The following is a 17,817-nucleotide window of genomic DNA, read 5'->3' on the forward strand; positions in this document are numbered from 1 at the left end:
TCGTGTGATAACAACTGTCGTTTTCCGGCCACGCGAGGATAAAGTAAGTTACATTCATTCATATTTATAATTAGGTTTCTGTGACTCCTGAGGATGGGATGTGGAAAGATGGGTGTTTTAAGTTCAATGTTTCAATACCAGAAGAATACAACATGAAAGTAAGTCAAATGTCTCATTTATACGAAAAACATCTGTATTGTGTTGTTAAGACTCTTTAAGCCCAATGCACACTACTATCTTTAGTGCTTAGTTTATGCCTTATGTTCCAACTTTCGCCATTAATTTAAAATACAGTCAGATAAGTTTTGGGGATTTTCAAATTGTTATTCTTCGGCAGTCTGCGTAGGGCTTAAGTCTTCTAGATCAGAACTATAGACCTGGTTTTATGGCTTTTAGGTTAATTGTTGTATGACTCAATGCCTGGTAACTGGTTGACCATCAAGTTAAATCATTTCAGATGTTACTATCCTTGGTTGATTATTCAGTTATCAACACAATTTTAATTGTTATCTGTTTTTTTAGCTTATATTTTTTCTTTTTTTAGCTTATGTTTTTCTTTTTTTATATTATATTTTCCTATTCAGTTCAGTTACAGGTGTTTTGTAATTGTGAACAGATATGAAAAATAATATAAATTCGGTGTCCAAATATTTTTTTTACAGTTACAAGTGTTTTGTGATTGGCCCGATTGGGAACAGAAACAGATTTTTACAATACACATTCTGTGTCGAAATAATTCTTTTTTTTTTTTTTTTTTAAATCTGATTCTACATTTAGCCACCAGTTGTAAAATGCACAACATCTGTTTGGCATCCAAACATTAGCTTGAAAGGTGAAGTTTGCTTGAGTATATTAAGAGAACATTCGTTGGACGGTTCGGGGTGGGCGCCAACAAGATCAGTCAAAGTAATGGCCATTTAGTTATGTAATTATTTAATATATTTTATCATGTAAAGAGTATACTCTAGAATGGGGCATCTAAATTTTCTGTGACTTTTAAGTCTTCACGGTTAATGGTATAATATAAGGGTGTACAAAAACTTTGGGATCTTTGCAGTCCCCGAGTCTAGGAAAGTCCTGTTTTAGGTTATAGAATATTTGTTTAAATATTTATATATAATATGGTTGGTATTGTTTTTGATAATTTGGAAATAAATATGATTTAAAAGTATAGTTTTAACATTTAGCTTCTGATTTTTGCCTAATAAATACCTACTTTTGTTATAAATAAATATATGTGAATTCATTGATTACCATCATCATAATTTCTTATATTATTTAGGATTTGATCTGGGGTCTTGGTTCTTTATTTACGGTATGTTGTGTATTTATTTAATTTAAAAAGGTTGTTTGTCAGACAACTTTTATTCTGACATTTGACAATCTTATAAAATTTGGCTTAAAAACTTGATTTATTTAAATCTGTATTCAGGTATTGCAAACTAATTCAGAAAGGTCTAAACTTTTAACTTTCCCTACCAATTTTTCTGCTAAAGCAAATATATAGTACCGTAGTGGTAGTGGAAGACGGGATATATTTTGCACATAATATCCAAATATCCTGATTGTGTTTTAAGCAATTAACAACAGTCTTTGCGAGTCTTTGGAAGACGGTTTTAAAATTCTTTAAATATCCTTTGTTTACCAACAAATGAAAGGGGAAAATGGATTGAAAAAGTGTCCCATCTCCCCCCACCTTACTATATACAATTTTGCATACTGTATTAGATTGTATATTTCCCATCATTAACACTTTGCAAAGTTAGTTCTTCTAAGCTGTGTGTATGTTTATGTAGGATTTAGCTGATTTTGATGATCCTCTTAACTTAGAAGCTGCGAATGAATTTAAAAAAGATCCAAGGAAATTTAGAAGAACGTTAGAAGTATATTTGTATAAAAATGCCCCTACCTGATTTACTGTGTTAATTGTACAAAATGTTTAAACATATTTATTTTGATTTGGTAAGCTGCCTACTGCTGTTTCTGTGCATAAAAAATGTGCTTTATATTTGTACCTTCGTTTTTGTTTTGATTTGTGATTTTAATTAAAACAAAATCCGTTGAATAAAGTCAGTGTTAACTATGGGTTGTTCTGGACTTGGTTAATATTTTTAGGCTTCTCTGCCTACTTTAGCAATTATGCAAACATATTGGTATATAGATATACGTAGTATGCAGTATACAGAGTGACAATTTCCGTTTTTGATTGTTAAAACTTAACAATCTGTTTATATAAATATATCAGATCGATATTACTTCTATCCTCGTAAGAGAACGCTAAAAATGTATTTTCGTCTTTTTTTTATAATAGTACGTGCTCATTCATTAGACCTTAGCTCTCTTGTTCTCTCTTGCTTTGTTTACTTTGGTTCATTGCCAAGCCATCGACTCTTGTTCATTGCATCCTCCTATTGCTTCGGTACGATTTAGGCTAGTGGAATGTGTTACGTGGTCGGTAATTAGGCACTAATGAAGAATCTTCCGGTACGTAGCAGAATAGGCTGGTGGAAAGTGTTAGTGGTTAGGTGTTGTGTTGATGGTTAGGGGGTTACGGGTTAGTGGTTATAATAGAGGGGTTAGTGGTTATTGGGGTTAGTGGTTAGCAAATAAGGTGGGCGGAGACTCTTCACTAGTGCCGTTATTATTAAGGGACTAGTGGTCATAGGGGTTAGGGGGTAGCCTAGAGGTTAGTGGTTAAACGGGTTAAAGATTGGTTGTAACGTTAACGGTAAGCAGACAACGTAGGGGGAGAATTGCTCCCTAGCATTGAGATATACATTTCAATCTTGTGACGTGACGCTATAAGTTTTATTCACAAGTGAATTATAAAAATCCATGTGCTGTATTTCTATAATTATTTATACTAATGCTATTGCTGATTTAAAATTGCCATATTATATGCACTTATGACTGAATGCACACTGGTATTGGTGTATTAAAAAAGTCTGTTATGACTATGAGTATAATACAATATAGCAATTATATATTTCAATTTTTTAAACAAATTTATTCATTTTATATATATACCTCATTTACAGTGTTAAAAATAAAATGTAAACCATGACAGAACAACAAATATTAGATCATGATGGATTTAACTCTTGGGAACTTTTGCCAGAAGAACTGTTGTTAAAAATATTTCAGTACGTAGACTGTAAACATCTTTTAAGATTAGGTAAATTCATTTGTTTAAGACTTAAACTTTAAGTTATTTTTTGCATGCTGTTACATTTATGACAAATTTAAGTATACTGTTACTCAGCGCTAGGCTAAGGCTGGGCAGGAATTTTTTACTAACTCACAATACTCTCCAATATATTATAAATGTAACTTGCTTTATTCTCGCTTGGCAGGGAAACAGCAGTTGTTATCACATGGGTTAACACCTTGTGCCAGCTTACAAGTTACCATGAGGTAATGGGTTCAGGCCTCGTCGTTGCTACTAATGTTGGTGTATGTGTCATTGGGCAAGACACTTAACGGAAATTGCTCCAACCCAGTGGTCACTAATTGGTTGTCTAAATTATCAGCCATACATAAAAAAAAAAAAATAATTACCTACAAAAAATCAAACATGGTAACTCGTAAGCTGGCACGAGGTGTATGAACATCCGTGTTATAATGTCTGTCGTTTTCCAGCCACGCTAGGATAAAGTAAGTTACATTCATATAATGTGTTCAACTAAAAGTATTTCTGTTAAAAAGGTCAAACTTGCCGTCGTTGGAAATTGGTTGCTGATCAGGAACTACTGTGGAAACGAAGGTTTGCAACCGATTTTAAACTTCATGGCCATGTTAGTTTAAACTCAGGTATACAAGATAACTCTTTTCATTTACGCTAAAAAGTTAAGCCTGTACTTTTGTTTGTTTTACTGCCATTTTAAAAGAGAAAATCCTTTTTTCAAAATAGAAATAAAAAGACACCATTTTTACCCTTGTAGTTTTAGTAAATGTTAAAGTTGTGGAAAAGAAACGAGGCTTATGGTGTAGTGCTGCATTTGATGTTAATCAATTATAGAAAAAGGATAATTAAATAACAAATTGGTATTGATGATGGCCTAAAGACAACTCACAGACAGTAGTGTTAATTGTCCTACAGACCAGTTTGCAGAATAGACAGTAGTAGTTCTTAAAAAGATCTCTCGTGTGCAAGACAGTCATTTTACACATGCAAGAATGTTATCATTAAAATCCGAATGCAAAGCCTCTAAATTTCCAAGCCACCTTGGCAAATTCTACCTAGTTTATTACAGATTGCGTTCATTGTTTAATTAATTGGTATGTGTAGGATAAACTATAGCGTGCATAACCAAAAATCTAAAACAAAAATCGTTTGTGCACCTTCTAAAATACAAAATCCCGGGTGCACCGTACTCTTCAGACTGGTTTACAGATATTTTCTATTTATAAAGGTGCGATATCTTGGAAGGAAGAATATGAAAGATTGATCGATCGAGTTCCGAGTGCTGAGTTGGAAAAGATTGAAGAACACACGGATGAGGTTTTACATGTGGCGTTCGCTAATAATGGGATGATGTTTTCTACATGTTCAAAAGATGCCTACATCAAGGTGATGAATAGATGAATGTAGCTTGTTTATTTTTGCGTGGCTGGAATACAGCAGTTGTTATACCATGGATGTTCTATTATTCTGTTTTATACACCTCGTGCCAGCTTACGAGTGACCAACTTCGTGGGTGATTATTTTAGGGGGATTTTTTTACATAACTTGCTTTATTCTTACGTCGCTGGGGGGCAGTCGTTATAAGTTATAACATGGTTGTTCTGTTTTATACACCTTGTGCCAGCTTGAGTTACCCTGTATGTTACTTTCTCAGTGTGTTTTTATGTATGGCTGATAATACGGAGTCTACGGACAACCCATTACTATTAGTGACCACTGGTTTGGAGCAATTTCCATTAAGTGTCTTGCCCAAGGTCACATATGCCCACAACGCTAGTATAACTGCTTATATTTTATAGTATTGTATGAAAAAAATATAAAAAATTGTCCCGATATATATAAAAAATTTGTCCCAAAATATGACTTGTCCAAAATATGAAATTTTAAAGTATTGTATTATTTTAAAGAATAAAAAAATTGTCGCAAAATAAACTGCTCATATTTTTATTTTTAAAATACAGGTTTACAATGCTGATTGGCCATTTGAGACTGTGTTTAGTGAATATCTTGGTGTTAAAAATTCACTGTTTCAATGGAAATATACACAACTGTCCCAGTTCAGCCCTTGTGATACACAACTGTTAGTGTCTGGTAGATGTACAGGTTCTGAGCAAGGTGGAGAAATAGTTGTTTACAACATATTTGCCGGCTCATTCACCATACAAGTATGTATAAGTACTAGTAAGAAGTGATTTTCTTTTAGTAGGAAAAAGTATCAATAAATGTTTAAGTTATAGTATGTATGTATGTAACTTACTTTATCCTCGCGTGGCCGGGAAACGACAGTCCTTATAACACGGGTGTTAATACACCTCGTGCCAGCTTACGAGTTACCATATATGTTACTTCGTGGGTGAATATTTTTTGTTTTTTTTTCATGTTTTATTATGTATGGCTAATAATTTGGACAACCCATTAGTGACCACTGGGTTTGAGCAATTGCCGTTAAGTGTCTTGCCCAAGGACACATACGCCCGCAATGGTAGCAGGGACGAGCCTTGAACCCATTACCTCTGCGTTAGAGGCAGGCGCGCTAGCCAGTTTGCCACGGCGCCGGACTAGTAGGGTAGGGGAAAATGGTCCACATTTTCATTCTATTTTCTTGTCCCATTTAGTAGCAGACAAGAAACATTCAAAGAATTATAAAACCAAATTCTCACGACTCCCAACAGATCGTTGTTAAATGTTTAAAACACGATCAGGATATTTGGATATAATGTGCTAATGGTCCTATCTCTGCCACCCTACTATATTTAATAATTTTTTTTCAGTCTCGAGTTCGTATTCTCCCCTATGATGTGATGGGAACCTGGCTTAATGATTCTCATATACTTTCTGCCAGAGCCCATGTTTTATCTTACACAAGGCAATGTTTATGTGAAGTTGTACTTAACAAGTCAAGTCAGGTAACATGAGACTTGTTAAAAATCGTGTCTTTACGCACACTTTTGGTTCTATATAAAAGTCCAACTTGATAATAATTAAACATAAATGGTTTGTTGCTGCTAAGTATTTTTCTGTCTTTTAATAACATGGCCTTCACCACATTTTTAAGGAAATAAATACAAAATTATGTTATGACATGTTATGCAATTGCTTGGATTAGAATTTCTTTCTTGATAAAAACAAACTCTGGTAGGACTTATCTTTTATAAAATATGTATATATATATTAATATATATATATATCTATGTTTTAATGTGCTGCTCGCATTCTTTAAAACAACCCTAAATTTTTAATATTTTAAAATTTTTGAATTTAGTTAATATTTTTAACTTTTAAATTTTGTGAATTTTGTAAATTTTTAAATTTTGTATATTTTTAAAATTTGTAAATTTTTTATTTTATAAATTCAAGTTTTTGCAGGAAGTTGAGAACTTGCATAAGGCAACAATGTCTAGAGCATTCTTGTTTAAATGCAATAATTGGGCAACTGTTAGTTATATTCGTGTGGCAGATTTGACATCATGCATACGAAAGGTAAAAAATCAGAAAACAAAATTTTGCCCTTTAATAATTTTATTGTAGTTTTAATCTTTAAAAAGTTATTATATTATTAACAAAATTGCATCTTTTTGACTTTGGTAAATTACCGTAAACAGTTGATGAGAAATTGCACTGTTAGGGATGCACAATACAAAATTTCAGGTCCGTGAGATTCGAATTCTTTTGTATTCGAATCTAATTGAGTTTATGGGATTCAGTATTCGATGATGTCATCATCAGTCATGTCTTAAAATATTTTAATATTTTTATATGTGGGTAAAAATTGAATTGTATTAAAAATGAAAAAAAGAATTAAAATTCAAAACAAAAAATAAATTCTAGGATATCCTAGAATGCCTAATTATTCTGTATTGTTCATCCCTGCGCTGTTATGTACAGCATAGTGGGGGAGGATGGGACAACTTTTCATTTTATTTTCTCGTCCCATTTTGTAGTAAACCAAAAAAAACAAAAAAAAATTATAAAACCAGATCCTTACAACTCACATAGACTGCTGTGTTAATCGTTTAAAAGACGATCAAGATATTTGAATATTATGTGCTAAAGGTCTCTCGTCTTCCCCCATCCTACTAGAATAAATACGTAAATTTTAAAGCTTCCAAATTATGATAAACTGACAAAATGTTATGATAATATGTAGATTATGAGGAGTGAACCTGATGTAGATTTATCACAACATCTACACGCCATGCATTTTCAACATCTAAAAAATATCAACGAGAGGAAAATATACGGTATTTTTGCTCAACTTTTTTCATCATACTTTTTCTTAAAGATTAAAATAATTAGGTCAAAAGCGCCGGGGCAAAATTGTTAGCGCGCCCGCCTGTAACCCAGAGGTAATGGGTTAAAGTCTGGTTGTTGCTACCATTGTGGACGTATGTGTCCTTGGGCAAGACATTTAACGACAATTGCTCCAACTCAGTGGTCACTAATGAGTTGTCCGAATTATCAGCCATACATAAACATAAAGAAAAAATCTTTTTAAAAAAAATCACCTACAAAGTAACATACATTATAACTTGTAAGCTGGCACAACACCTGTGTTATGACGGCAGTCTTTTTTCGGCCATGTAAGGATAGAGTAAGTTACATTCATTCATTCAGGTCAGTGCGATGGATGTAAACAGACTTTGAAACGATGCATGACTAACGAAAATGAACAAACTAAGTTGCCAAGAACGACATGGAACAAGGAGCCCACTTGTTTTAGTTTCTGTTCAAAACCTGTTAAATACGTTGACGGAGAAATAGGAGTCGTTTTGAAGTCGTGCGGAATTCAATCAACAGATACCGAAAGTTTGCCGGAGAGAAACAATGAGATTTATCCGGAAAGTTCGGACACTTGCCACTTTCAAAATCAAACTTTATGTCCGGTATGTGGACAGGAAAGATCATATTTGTCTGGGACAGAAGAAAGGTACTTTTGTGTTGTATTCTGTTACTTCTGCTACGGGGTATTACATAAATAATTTTTTCGTTGCTCATTTGGTATAAAAAAACGAGTGTGTTTCCGTATTCTGTTACTTCTGCTACCAGGCATAATCTAAGTGTTATTAGAAACTTAAATTAAAAAGTTGTCCCATCTTCCTCCGTATAAAAAAAACGTAGTGTATTTTCCAAAAGCAATATTTTAGCTGCTCATCTGGTATAAAAATAACGTAGCGTATTACCGACGTTTCGGAAATACATTATGTTTTCATACCAGATGAGCTGCTAAAATATTGTTTTTGGAAAATACACTGTACATTGTAGGAATGTGGAGCAAAAAGACTATATATATATTTTTTTTAGGGTGGGGGAAAGATAGGACACCTTTTTATTCTAATTTCTTGTCACATTTGGTAGTAAACAAAGAACAATCTAAAAAATTATAAAACCGTATCCAAGGTACCCCAATAGGCCATTGTTCATTGATTAAAACACGATCAGGATATTTATATAATATGTGTTAAAGGTGTCCCATCTTCCCCCAACCTTCTATACATTATGTTCACTTTACCTTTGCATCTTTTTTCTTATTAGTTCAGCGTCAACCACGAGTGCAGAGGAAGATCATGTGAGGATATTCCTTCCAAAAGTTTGTAAAGTCTTGATAGGTTTCACAGGAGATTATGTGAGCATACCACACCAAATAGGTTAGAAATGAATTGGGATTTCTTATTTATATAGTAGGGTGGGGGAAGATGGGACACCTTTAGCATATAATATCAAAACACCCTGATCGTGTTTTGAACAATTAACAATGGCCTATGGAGGTCGTGAGGTTACCATAATTTTTATTTTAAAGTTTTTTTTTTATCAAGGAATTAAATATTTGAAAGAAGAGGAATGTGGCCATGTTGATGAGAGAGATTTAAAGTCATTGATTGCAGCACAAGAATATAACAGGTATTTATGGGGTGAAGATTGCGTATAGTATACAACACATTTTCAGTTTCATTCTATACTACTTGTGATTTTTGTCGTTTTTTTTATATTAAATAAACAAATGTAACTTGTTTTATCCTCGCGTGGACATAAAAAAAACAGTCGTTAGAACACGGGTGTTCATACACCTCATGTTACCATGTATGTTACTTTGTGGGTGATTTTTTTGTTATATTTTTTAATTTCTTTTTATTTGTGGCTGATAATTTGGACAACCCATTAGAGACCACTGGGTTGGAGCAAACGCCGTTAAGTGTCTTGCCCAAAGACACATACACCCACAATGGTAGCAGTGTAGAGCCTTGAACCCATTGCCTCAGGTTAGAGGCAGGCGTGCTAAGGGCCTTCTTGCTACAATAAATTAAAGTTGCAATTTAAAAAAAATTATTATGACAAACATTTTTAGAATATTTTTTTATAGGTTAAAAATAAAATCAGCAAAGGTTGATCAATAAAATTTATATTTAGGTCAGATTTACAGACGGATAATTGGGATCATATCATTGAAGTAAAAGGACAGTGTGTTGGAATGACGTTGTCTTCATGTAATCGGTGATATTTTCGTTGCTAAATAAAATATTATTTCAGTATAAAGTTAAAGTAGGGTGGGAGAAGATGCGTCACCTTTTTATTCTATTTTCTCGTCCTATTTGGTAGGAAAAAAAGAACATTTAAAGAATTATAAAACTGTATTTTCAACATTCTACAACTATAAATATAGATTTATAAAACTGTCTTTTCAAATTTCGAAATGTTTTTGTAAAATGCTTCTAATTTGTGCAGATATTTGTATGTTAACGTACGAGAATGGTTAACGGAAGATGATATCAGTTTATTCAACCCACCGCCAATTGCAAACGATATTAAGATGTTTGTGTATGATCTCATCACTATGACGAAGGTATACGCGATGACAATGTGCATGATTGTAATGACTAATCGTTTTAATTATAGATCAGTGTCTTGAGCGGACACAATGCCAAAAGTGACGTCTTCTTTCTTCATCTCAGCAGTAATGACCTTTATGTTGCAAGGTTTGAAAAAATTTCTTGAATGAATGTTATTTGTTTTAACCTCTCGACAAACAATATTCGAAATAAAAATATAGGTGTTTTGTATTTTTGAACCTCGTGCCAACTTATGTGTTACCATGTATGTTACTTTGTTGGTGATTGTTTTTCTGACAATTTAGACAACCCATTAGTGGCCACTATGTTGGAACAATTGCCGTTACGTGTCTTGCACATGCACCCACACTGGTAGCAGCGATGAGCCTTGAATCTATTATCTCTGGGTTAGTGGCAGAAGTGCTAACCAATATGCTTCTGCTACCATTTTTGGCGTATTCGTCTTTGGGCAAGACACTTAACAGCAATTGCTCCAACCCAGTGGTCACTAATGGGTTGTCCAAATTATCAGCCACACATAAAAATAAAATACCAAAAAAATAATCACCCACAAAGCAACATACTTGATAACTCGTAAGCTGGCACGAGGTCTAAAAAACAAAACACCCGTGTTTAACAACTGTCCTTTCCCAGCCACGCGAGGATAAAGTAAATTACATTTATTCATCCATGCTATGCTGCAGGACATGACAAACTTTGTGTCATTTTTAGTGGTTCTGAGGACAACTGTGGTTACATATGGGATCGCCACTACGGTGTGTGCGTTAGCCGGTTAGTTCACGATGATGTTGTAAACTGTGTTGCTGTCAATCCCTGTGATCCATCAATGGCTGTGTCGGCAAGTGATGACAAAACTATAAAAATATGGAGATCTAAATCTTTCAGAAGGTTTGTGTGGCTGACAACATCTTGAGTATAGTTGAATGTAACTTATTTACCAATCACACATTTTTTATGCGTGGTTGATAATTTCTCCACCCCGGGGTTGAAGCAATTGCGTTAAGTGTCTTGCCCAAGGACACATACGCCCACAATGGTAGCTGTAACAAGTCTTGAATACATAACCTCTAAGTTAGAGGCAGACGCGCTAACTTTGTGCCACAGCGTCAGACAGAAGAATTGGCAAACTTTTAACACGGGTGTTTTGTTTCATACACCTCATGCCAGCTTACGAGTTACCATGTGTTTTACTTTGTGAGTGATTATTTTTTTTTTTTTTATGTATGGCTTATAATTTGGACAACCGATTAGTGACCACTAGGTTGGAACAATTAGTACTGCTTTATTGTAGACTGATTACTGTTTAATGTATTTTTGGCCGATCTACTTTAATTTAAATATGACTAAATCTAAAATTTGCCTAAACTTCTACAGACTGCTCAGCGGAGTACGTGCAAAAGCAAGAACAAAAGTATGAGTGGTTTTAGCCTCAGCCACATATTGTACTTTACAAAAATTATATAACTTTGTTTATTATACCCGATATGCTCCAGTTAGGGAGTGTAAAATGTTGCACAGGTCAATTGCAGGCTTTTGCAGCTAACATAACAGATATTTCATTCTTGTCTAACGACGAAACTAATCATGGCCTAAATTTCGATCTTGCTTTTTTAGTCGCCCAACTAAAATTTTAGTTTGTATATTTTGACCACTAACTTCTGTACTAAGTAATGCACAGAAAATTAGTCGGTCGATTCAACGTGAAAAATCACAGACTAAATTTTAGTCTGCGACTAAAAAAACAATAGTTACGCAACCAACTAGTTTTTGGGTAACAGAGAGTACCATCCCTGGTCTAAGTTTAAGAGAGAAAATATTTTCGAATTTTGACAAAAAAATTGCTGATCTGCTGATTTAGTATCTAAACTCTGGATAAAAAATTTCGAAATTTAAAAAGTTAACCATAATTGAGAAATCGCAGTGCCAAGCAGTGTTTATATTCCCATCAGTGCATAAAGATAATGTGTTATATTGTGTTATGTTTATTAAGATATTAAGACAATGTGTTATAAAGTTCTGTGTAAGTGTTATTGTTTTAATAAATTCTATATGGTCCGAACTCCGTTACTGTTAAATGAAAATATAGTAGGGTGGGGCAAGATTGGACACTTTTAGCACATTAAACAACTAATAATGGTATATGGGAGTTGTAAGAATATGTTTTTTATAAATCTTTAAATGTTTTTGTTTACTACCAAATCGGCCAAGAAATTACAATGAAAGGGTGTACCATCTTCCCCCACCCTACTATGAATGTAACTTACTTTATCCTCGCGTGGCCAGAAAACGACAGTCGTTATCACACGGGTTTAACACCTCGTGCCAGCTTACGAGTTACCATGTATGTTACTTTTGGGGTAATTATTTTTTTTTGGATTTTTTCTTTTTTTTATGTATTTCTGATAATTTATTTCTGACCATTAGTGACCACTGGGTTGGAGCAATTGCCGTTAAGTGTCTTGCTCAAAGACACATACGCCCTCAATGGTAGCAGCATCGAGCCTTGAACCCATTACCTATGGGTTACAGGCAGGCGCGCTAACCACTATACCACGGCGCCGGAATAGTATATATATTTTTTTTTTCGGATTTTTTTTTTCGAAAAGACGAAAAAAATTTCATTTATTTGTTCATTAAATTATAAATCAAACCACCACAAAGTTACTGTTTTAGCACAAAGATCATAAATAAGAGCAAGTCGATAAAACAGACCTAATTACGTGCATATGAATGCTTGGCTCTCTTATATTATTTTCTATTCCGTTAGCGGAATTCGGGGCAGTTTTCGCGGTATTAGTTCGGTGCTTTCCCGCCTGAAACTTTTGTATTAGAAATGAATAAAATAATGATAATGTTTCGGTAATCTTAAGGACTTAAACGTTTAAAATACATGAAAATAAGTGAAATTCTCGGATGTCAACTCCCATAAAAACGGCACACAAATGTGTGAAGTTCCAGCCGTTGCAACTTCGATGTGAATGGAATGGTTGTCAAGTTATTCTCGCTGATCTAAGCCAGTTTTACGAACACTTGAGCAACCATTTTTATGCATTAACCCCAGGTAGACTTTTTATCTGCTGATTTTGGTGCTAGTAAAGAATCTTTTTTTTTTTAATAAATGTAAATATGTTTTAAACAGTAAACGTGTTTTATTAGCGACTGTTGTTTTGTTGCTATATCCTGTCTTTTCCTTAAAAACATTTCTAAATCTTCGCTACCGTAAGCGGAGAGACAAATATAGTTATTATTATTATTTTTAATAAAACAATGGAACCTTACCTATAGTATTTAGTTACTAATAATTACAAACTTCTATTAAACAGAAAATAGTCTTTCCTGCAAATGGGACAATTGCACATTCGTTTGTCAGAATGGTGTCGATTTGTTTAGACATTTAAATTTCCATGGATACCACACCAAAGTAAGTTCTTTACTGTTTTATACAGTAAAGCATTTTTTTAAAACTATGTTTATAATATTTTTTTAAATGATATATATATATATATATATATGTTGTATATGCTGTTGTTTTACCGTTACTACCCGTCTTTTCGCTTTCGTAAACTCTCCCATTCTTCGTTATCAATAAGTTTTAAAATAAATCATTACTCGAAATAAATTCAACTCATTTATTTATTCAGATAAAATGGTGGGGTTTATTATGCCATCAAGAAATCCAGCTTGGTGAATGCCATAATCCTAATAATCGTAACATGATTCCTGAGTTACCTCACAGCTTCAAATGCCAGTGGAGTGATTGCTCGATGGTTTGTTTAAACTTTGTTGCGATTATATAGTAGAGTGGGGGAAGAAAGACCACTTTTATTCTATTTTCTCGTCCCATTTTGTAATAAACAAAGAATATTAATAGAATTTAAAATCGTATCATCACGAATCCCATAGACTGTTGTTAATTGTTTAAAACTCGATCAGGATATTTGGATATTATGTGCTAAAGGTGTCCCGTCTTCCCCCACCCTACTACATATATATACAAACAGATTTAAAACAATTATTTTATGTTTAAAATTGTTTAAGAAAATATCATAATTATTATTCAGTTAAATTTAAAAAAAAATGTCATAATTGATCTTTCAAATTTTATCGCAGCATTTAAACTGAAACCATGGATATTTTTCCAAGCACAGATTTTTAATACTTGGCATTAAATTAACTTAGTTTATTGACAGCGATTCTAAATTTTTTAATTTTGAAATTACCATCTAAACCAGGTTAATATTTCAGCTGGTTGTAATTCACCTTGCATAAAAAATTCCAAAAAGACAACTGTAGACTTGAAACAGAAATAAACATTGCAATAATTTTTGTCTGACTTTTCCATGCGAATGGTGTTATGAACATTAAAGGATAAAAAATCTTAAATACATGTGTACAGCAAATAGTTTTATAAATCAGTTTCTTAAATTGCATTTTAACAGGTTTTTGAAAATGCTGATCAATTTTTTATACATGTTTATGACCACGCAGTATTATCTGAAAAAGAAGTTCTCGAAAATGGAAAAATTGTTTTTTCCTGTCACTGGACAGGTATATAGTTTGTTGTAATGTAACTTACTTACTTAATCCCTGCGTGGTTGGAAAACGACAGTCATTATTCCACTGGTGTTCTGTTTATACACCTCCTGCCAGCTTACCAGTTACCAAGTATGTTATTTTGTGGGGGATTATTTTTTAAGGGATTTTTGTACAACCCATTAGTGACCACTGGGATGGAGCAATTGCCGTTAAGTGTCTTGCCCAAGGACGCATACTTTCACAAATCCATAATGGTAGCAGCGGCAAGCCTTGAACCCATTACCTCTGGGGTTATAGGCAGGCAGGCTAACCAACTGTGCTACGAACTAATATTTGTTGTATTTGCAGGGTGTAAGTATTATTATGATACACAAGGTAAAACATCAGCTTGTGTAGCAAGATCAAAGCTGAAAGATCATACGCGATCACACACAAAAGAGAAATGTTATGCCTGTCCATGGTGCGGGAACTTATACGTTAATAAAACTAAATTTACCGACCATTTTGATCGACAAGCTGCAGAAGAAAGTAAGTCAACAACTGTCAAAAATAATTTTGTATATACAGTGCTTGTTTGATTCGTGTTTTAACAAGTGTTGTTTTGTCGATATATACTGTCTTTTCGTTTAAATTACTTCTAAATCATCGCTACCAAAATCAAAAATACAAATAAAAGTTATATTTTTATTATTAAGCTCCATATTTAAAAAAAATATTGACAACTTTTAAAACAATACATTCAGCACATTCTTTCCAATGCACTCATTGTTCAAGGACATTTTTAACTGAGAGGATATTAAAAGATCATATGCGCCAACATGGTAACTTTATTATAGAAATATTTTGATTTTTTTAGTAGTGTCACGAAGTTACGAATGTTGCACATGATAACTTTAAAATGATATAGTAGGGTGAGGCAAGACGAGACAACTTTAGCACATAATATCCAAATACCCTAATCGTGTTTTGAGCAATTAACAACGGTCTAAGGAGTCGTGACTCGTGAGGATACGGTTTTATAATTGAATATGCAAGAAAATAGAAAGAAAAGGTGTCACATTTTACCCCAACCTACTATATTTGTTCTTAGGATTAATTTTTAAATTTTGAAATAGCGGAAAAGCAAATTTTGGAAGCAGCATTGATATTAAACAAATGCAACATCTGATAACCTAATTAATCCTGAACCTTTTTTTCTTCAGTAAATCACTACAAATGTCCTAAATGTGAAATGACGTGTCCTAACCCATCATCATTAAAACACCATATTAGATACAAACATTCTGATGAAAGACCGTATGCCTGCTCATACTGCCCCTACAAGTAAGTACCCATGAACTGCCCGTATAAGTATGTATTCATTTTTTTGTCCTGCGCTATGGCTCAGTGGTTTAGGCACCTGCATTGAAACCAAAGGGTCCCCGGTTTGATGCTCGGCGGCGCTACTTATACTGATCGGCGTATGTGTCCTTGGGCAAGACACTTAACGGATAGTGCTCTAACCCAGGATGTTAGGGTAATGGGCAAAATCCAAACTAAATCCCACAAGGACCTTACTCATGAAGAGTAAAAAGAAAGCATTCATAAACAACTTACATAAAAACTTTCAGGGTGTTGGGGTAATGGGCCAATTGTGGCCTAAATCCAAGGTCCTTGACAAGGAGCACCCTACCCATATAGAATAGAAATTAGAATAAAAAGTTCATAATACATTGAATGCACTAACATTAAACATTTATCCTCCTGCCTATGAAACCCATTAATTTTTTCCCAGAAAATCATATTTATTATTTAATAGCTTATACAACAGTTTATCATGTTAAGCCTAGTTTGTTGTGGCCTTCGTTCATTTATTTCAAAGAAAACAGGGTTTAACGGAAAAAATGTAGTCTTAACGTCACAGTGTAAAACCTAATAATGTTAAACGAAAAACTTTAGTAAATAACACAGAAATTTAAATGATTTTAGTCTACCGTGTAAAGTAACAGAGAAATTTAAACGATTCGAGTCTAACGCGTAAAATAACAGAGAAAATTAAACGATTCGAGTCTAACGCGTAAAATAACAAAGAAATTTAAATGGTTTTAGTCTAACGCGTAAAATAACAGAGAAATTGAAATGATTCGAGTCTAACACGTAAAATAACAAAGAAATTTAAATGGTTTGGTGTCTAACATGTAAATTTACAAAGAAATCTAAATGATTCGAGTCTAACGCGTAAAATAACAAAGAAATTTAAATGGTTTTAGTCTAACGCGTAAAATAACAGAGAAATTGAAATGATTCGAGTCTAACACGTAAAATAACAAAGAAATTTAAATGGTTTGGGGTCTAACATGTAAATTTACAAAGAAATCTAAATGATTCGAGTCTAACATAATATCATAGCCTAGTTTAAATTACTTTCTTAGACTGTTGTTTTAACAACTTGTTTATTGTCAGGTCAAAGGAACCTTATGATCTTCAAGTTCATGCCACGTTTCATCGAAATGATTTACTTTATAAATGCCACGTTAAAGATTGTGATTACGTCGTTCGTTCTCTGCAAAATCTGAGATATCATTATCGAACAAAACATACGGTTTGTAAAGTGTTAGTTTCTTTTGCGCATGAATGAATGAATAAATGTAACTCATTTATCCTCACGTAGCAGGCAAGGACAATCCTTTTATAACAGATAGTTTGTTTCACACATGTGTTAGTTTCTATTGTGCATGAATGAATGAATGAATGTAACCCATTTACCCGCACATAGCGGGACAAGGACAATCCTTTTACAACAGATAGTCTGTTTCACACATGTGTTAGTTTCTATTGTGCATGAATGAATGAATGAATGTAACCCATTTACCCGCACATAGCGGGACAAGGACAATCCTTTTACAACGGATAGTCTGTTTCACACATGTGTTAGTTTCTATTGTGCATGAATGAATGAATGAATGTAACCCATTTACCCGCACATAGCGGGACAAGGACAATCCTTTTATAACAGATAGTCTGTTTCACACATGTGTTAGTTTCTATCGTGCATGAATGACTGAATGAATGTAACTTATGTACCCGCACATAGCGGGACAAGGACACCATTTTATAACGGATGTTCTGTTTCACACCTTGTGTACAGTATGTAACTTTGTGGGTGATTTATTTGTGGCATGTTTTGGTTTTTATGTATCGCTACCATTTTGAACGACTTATTAGTGACCATGGGCATTATAACCCTGGGTGCTGAGGTGCTTAAATGGGATA

The 17,817-nt window shown here is 33.6% G+C and overlaps 3 protein-coding genes across 5 annotated transcripts in view; all 3 read left to right on the top strand.

Annotated features, from left to right (window-relative positions):
• Positions 1-2,086, top strand: part of LOC100181334 (NEDD8-conjugating enzyme UBE2F-like) — a 3,770-nt gene extending 1,684 nt beyond the window's left edge. The window contains exons 3-6 of one of the 2 annotated variants that reach the window (XM_002126259.5): positions 75-158; positions 778-906; positions 1,283-1,315; positions 1,797-2,086. In XM_002126259.5, the coding sequence (XP_002126295.1) occupies positions 75-158; positions 778-906; positions 1,283-1,315; positions 1,797-1,913 (363 nt within the window). In that variant the 3' untranslated portion in view covers positions 1,914-2,086. The remainder of the gene's footprint in view (positions 1-74; positions 159-777; positions 907-1,282; positions 1,316-1,796) is intronic. The other variant, XM_026836157.1, reaches the window with a different exon arrangement.
• A 931-nt stretch (positions 2,087-3,017) lies between these two features.
• LOC100176667 (F-box/WD repeat-containing protein 5) lies at positions 3,018-12,088 on the top strand. 2 transcript variants are annotated; one of them, XM_002121811.4, is made up of 15 exons: positions 3,018-3,175; positions 3,706-3,810; positions 4,413-4,570; positions 5,146-5,349; positions 5,956-6,090; positions 6,551-6,664; positions 7,332-7,425; positions 7,799-8,111; positions 8,717-8,829; positions 8,998-9,082; positions 9,590-9,673; positions 9,905-10,022; positions 10,076-10,155; positions 10,741-10,917; positions 11,404-12,088. In XM_002121811.4, the coding sequence occupies exons 1-15, from the start codon at positions 3,061-3,063 to the stop codon at positions 11,444-11,446; spliced, it is 1,938 nt and encodes a 645-aa protein (XP_002121847.1). In that variant the 5' UTR covers positions 3,018-3,060; the 3' UTR covers positions 11,447-12,088. The 2 variants fall into 2 exon arrangements, with proteins under 2 accessions (XP_002121847.1, XP_026691951.1); XM_026836150.1 differs by lacking the exon at positions 9,590-9,673.
• Positions 12,089-12,845: 757 nt separating this feature from the next.
• LOC100186881 (histone H4 transcription factor) lies at positions 12,846-17,146 on the top strand (the record flags this gene model as incomplete). The annotated part of the gene is given in 8 exon segments (XM_002121867.5): positions 12,846-13,090; positions 13,353-13,450; positions 13,671-13,796; positions 14,469-14,577; positions 14,914-15,093; positions 15,309-15,386; positions 15,768-15,888; positions 17,008-17,146. Coding segments are annotated over 8 exon segments (999 nt in total), but the record flags the coding sequence as incomplete, so codon positions are not given.
• Between the last annotated feature and the right edge of the window lie 671 nt (positions 17,147-17,817).

Source organism: Ciona intestinalis, chromosome 9 (genome assembly GCF_000224145.3).
Source record: "Ciona intestinalis chromosome 9, KH, whole genome shotgun sequence".
Lineage (NCBI taxonomy): Eukaryota > Metazoa > Chordata > Ascidiacea > Phlebobranchia > Cionidae > Ciona > Ciona intestinalis.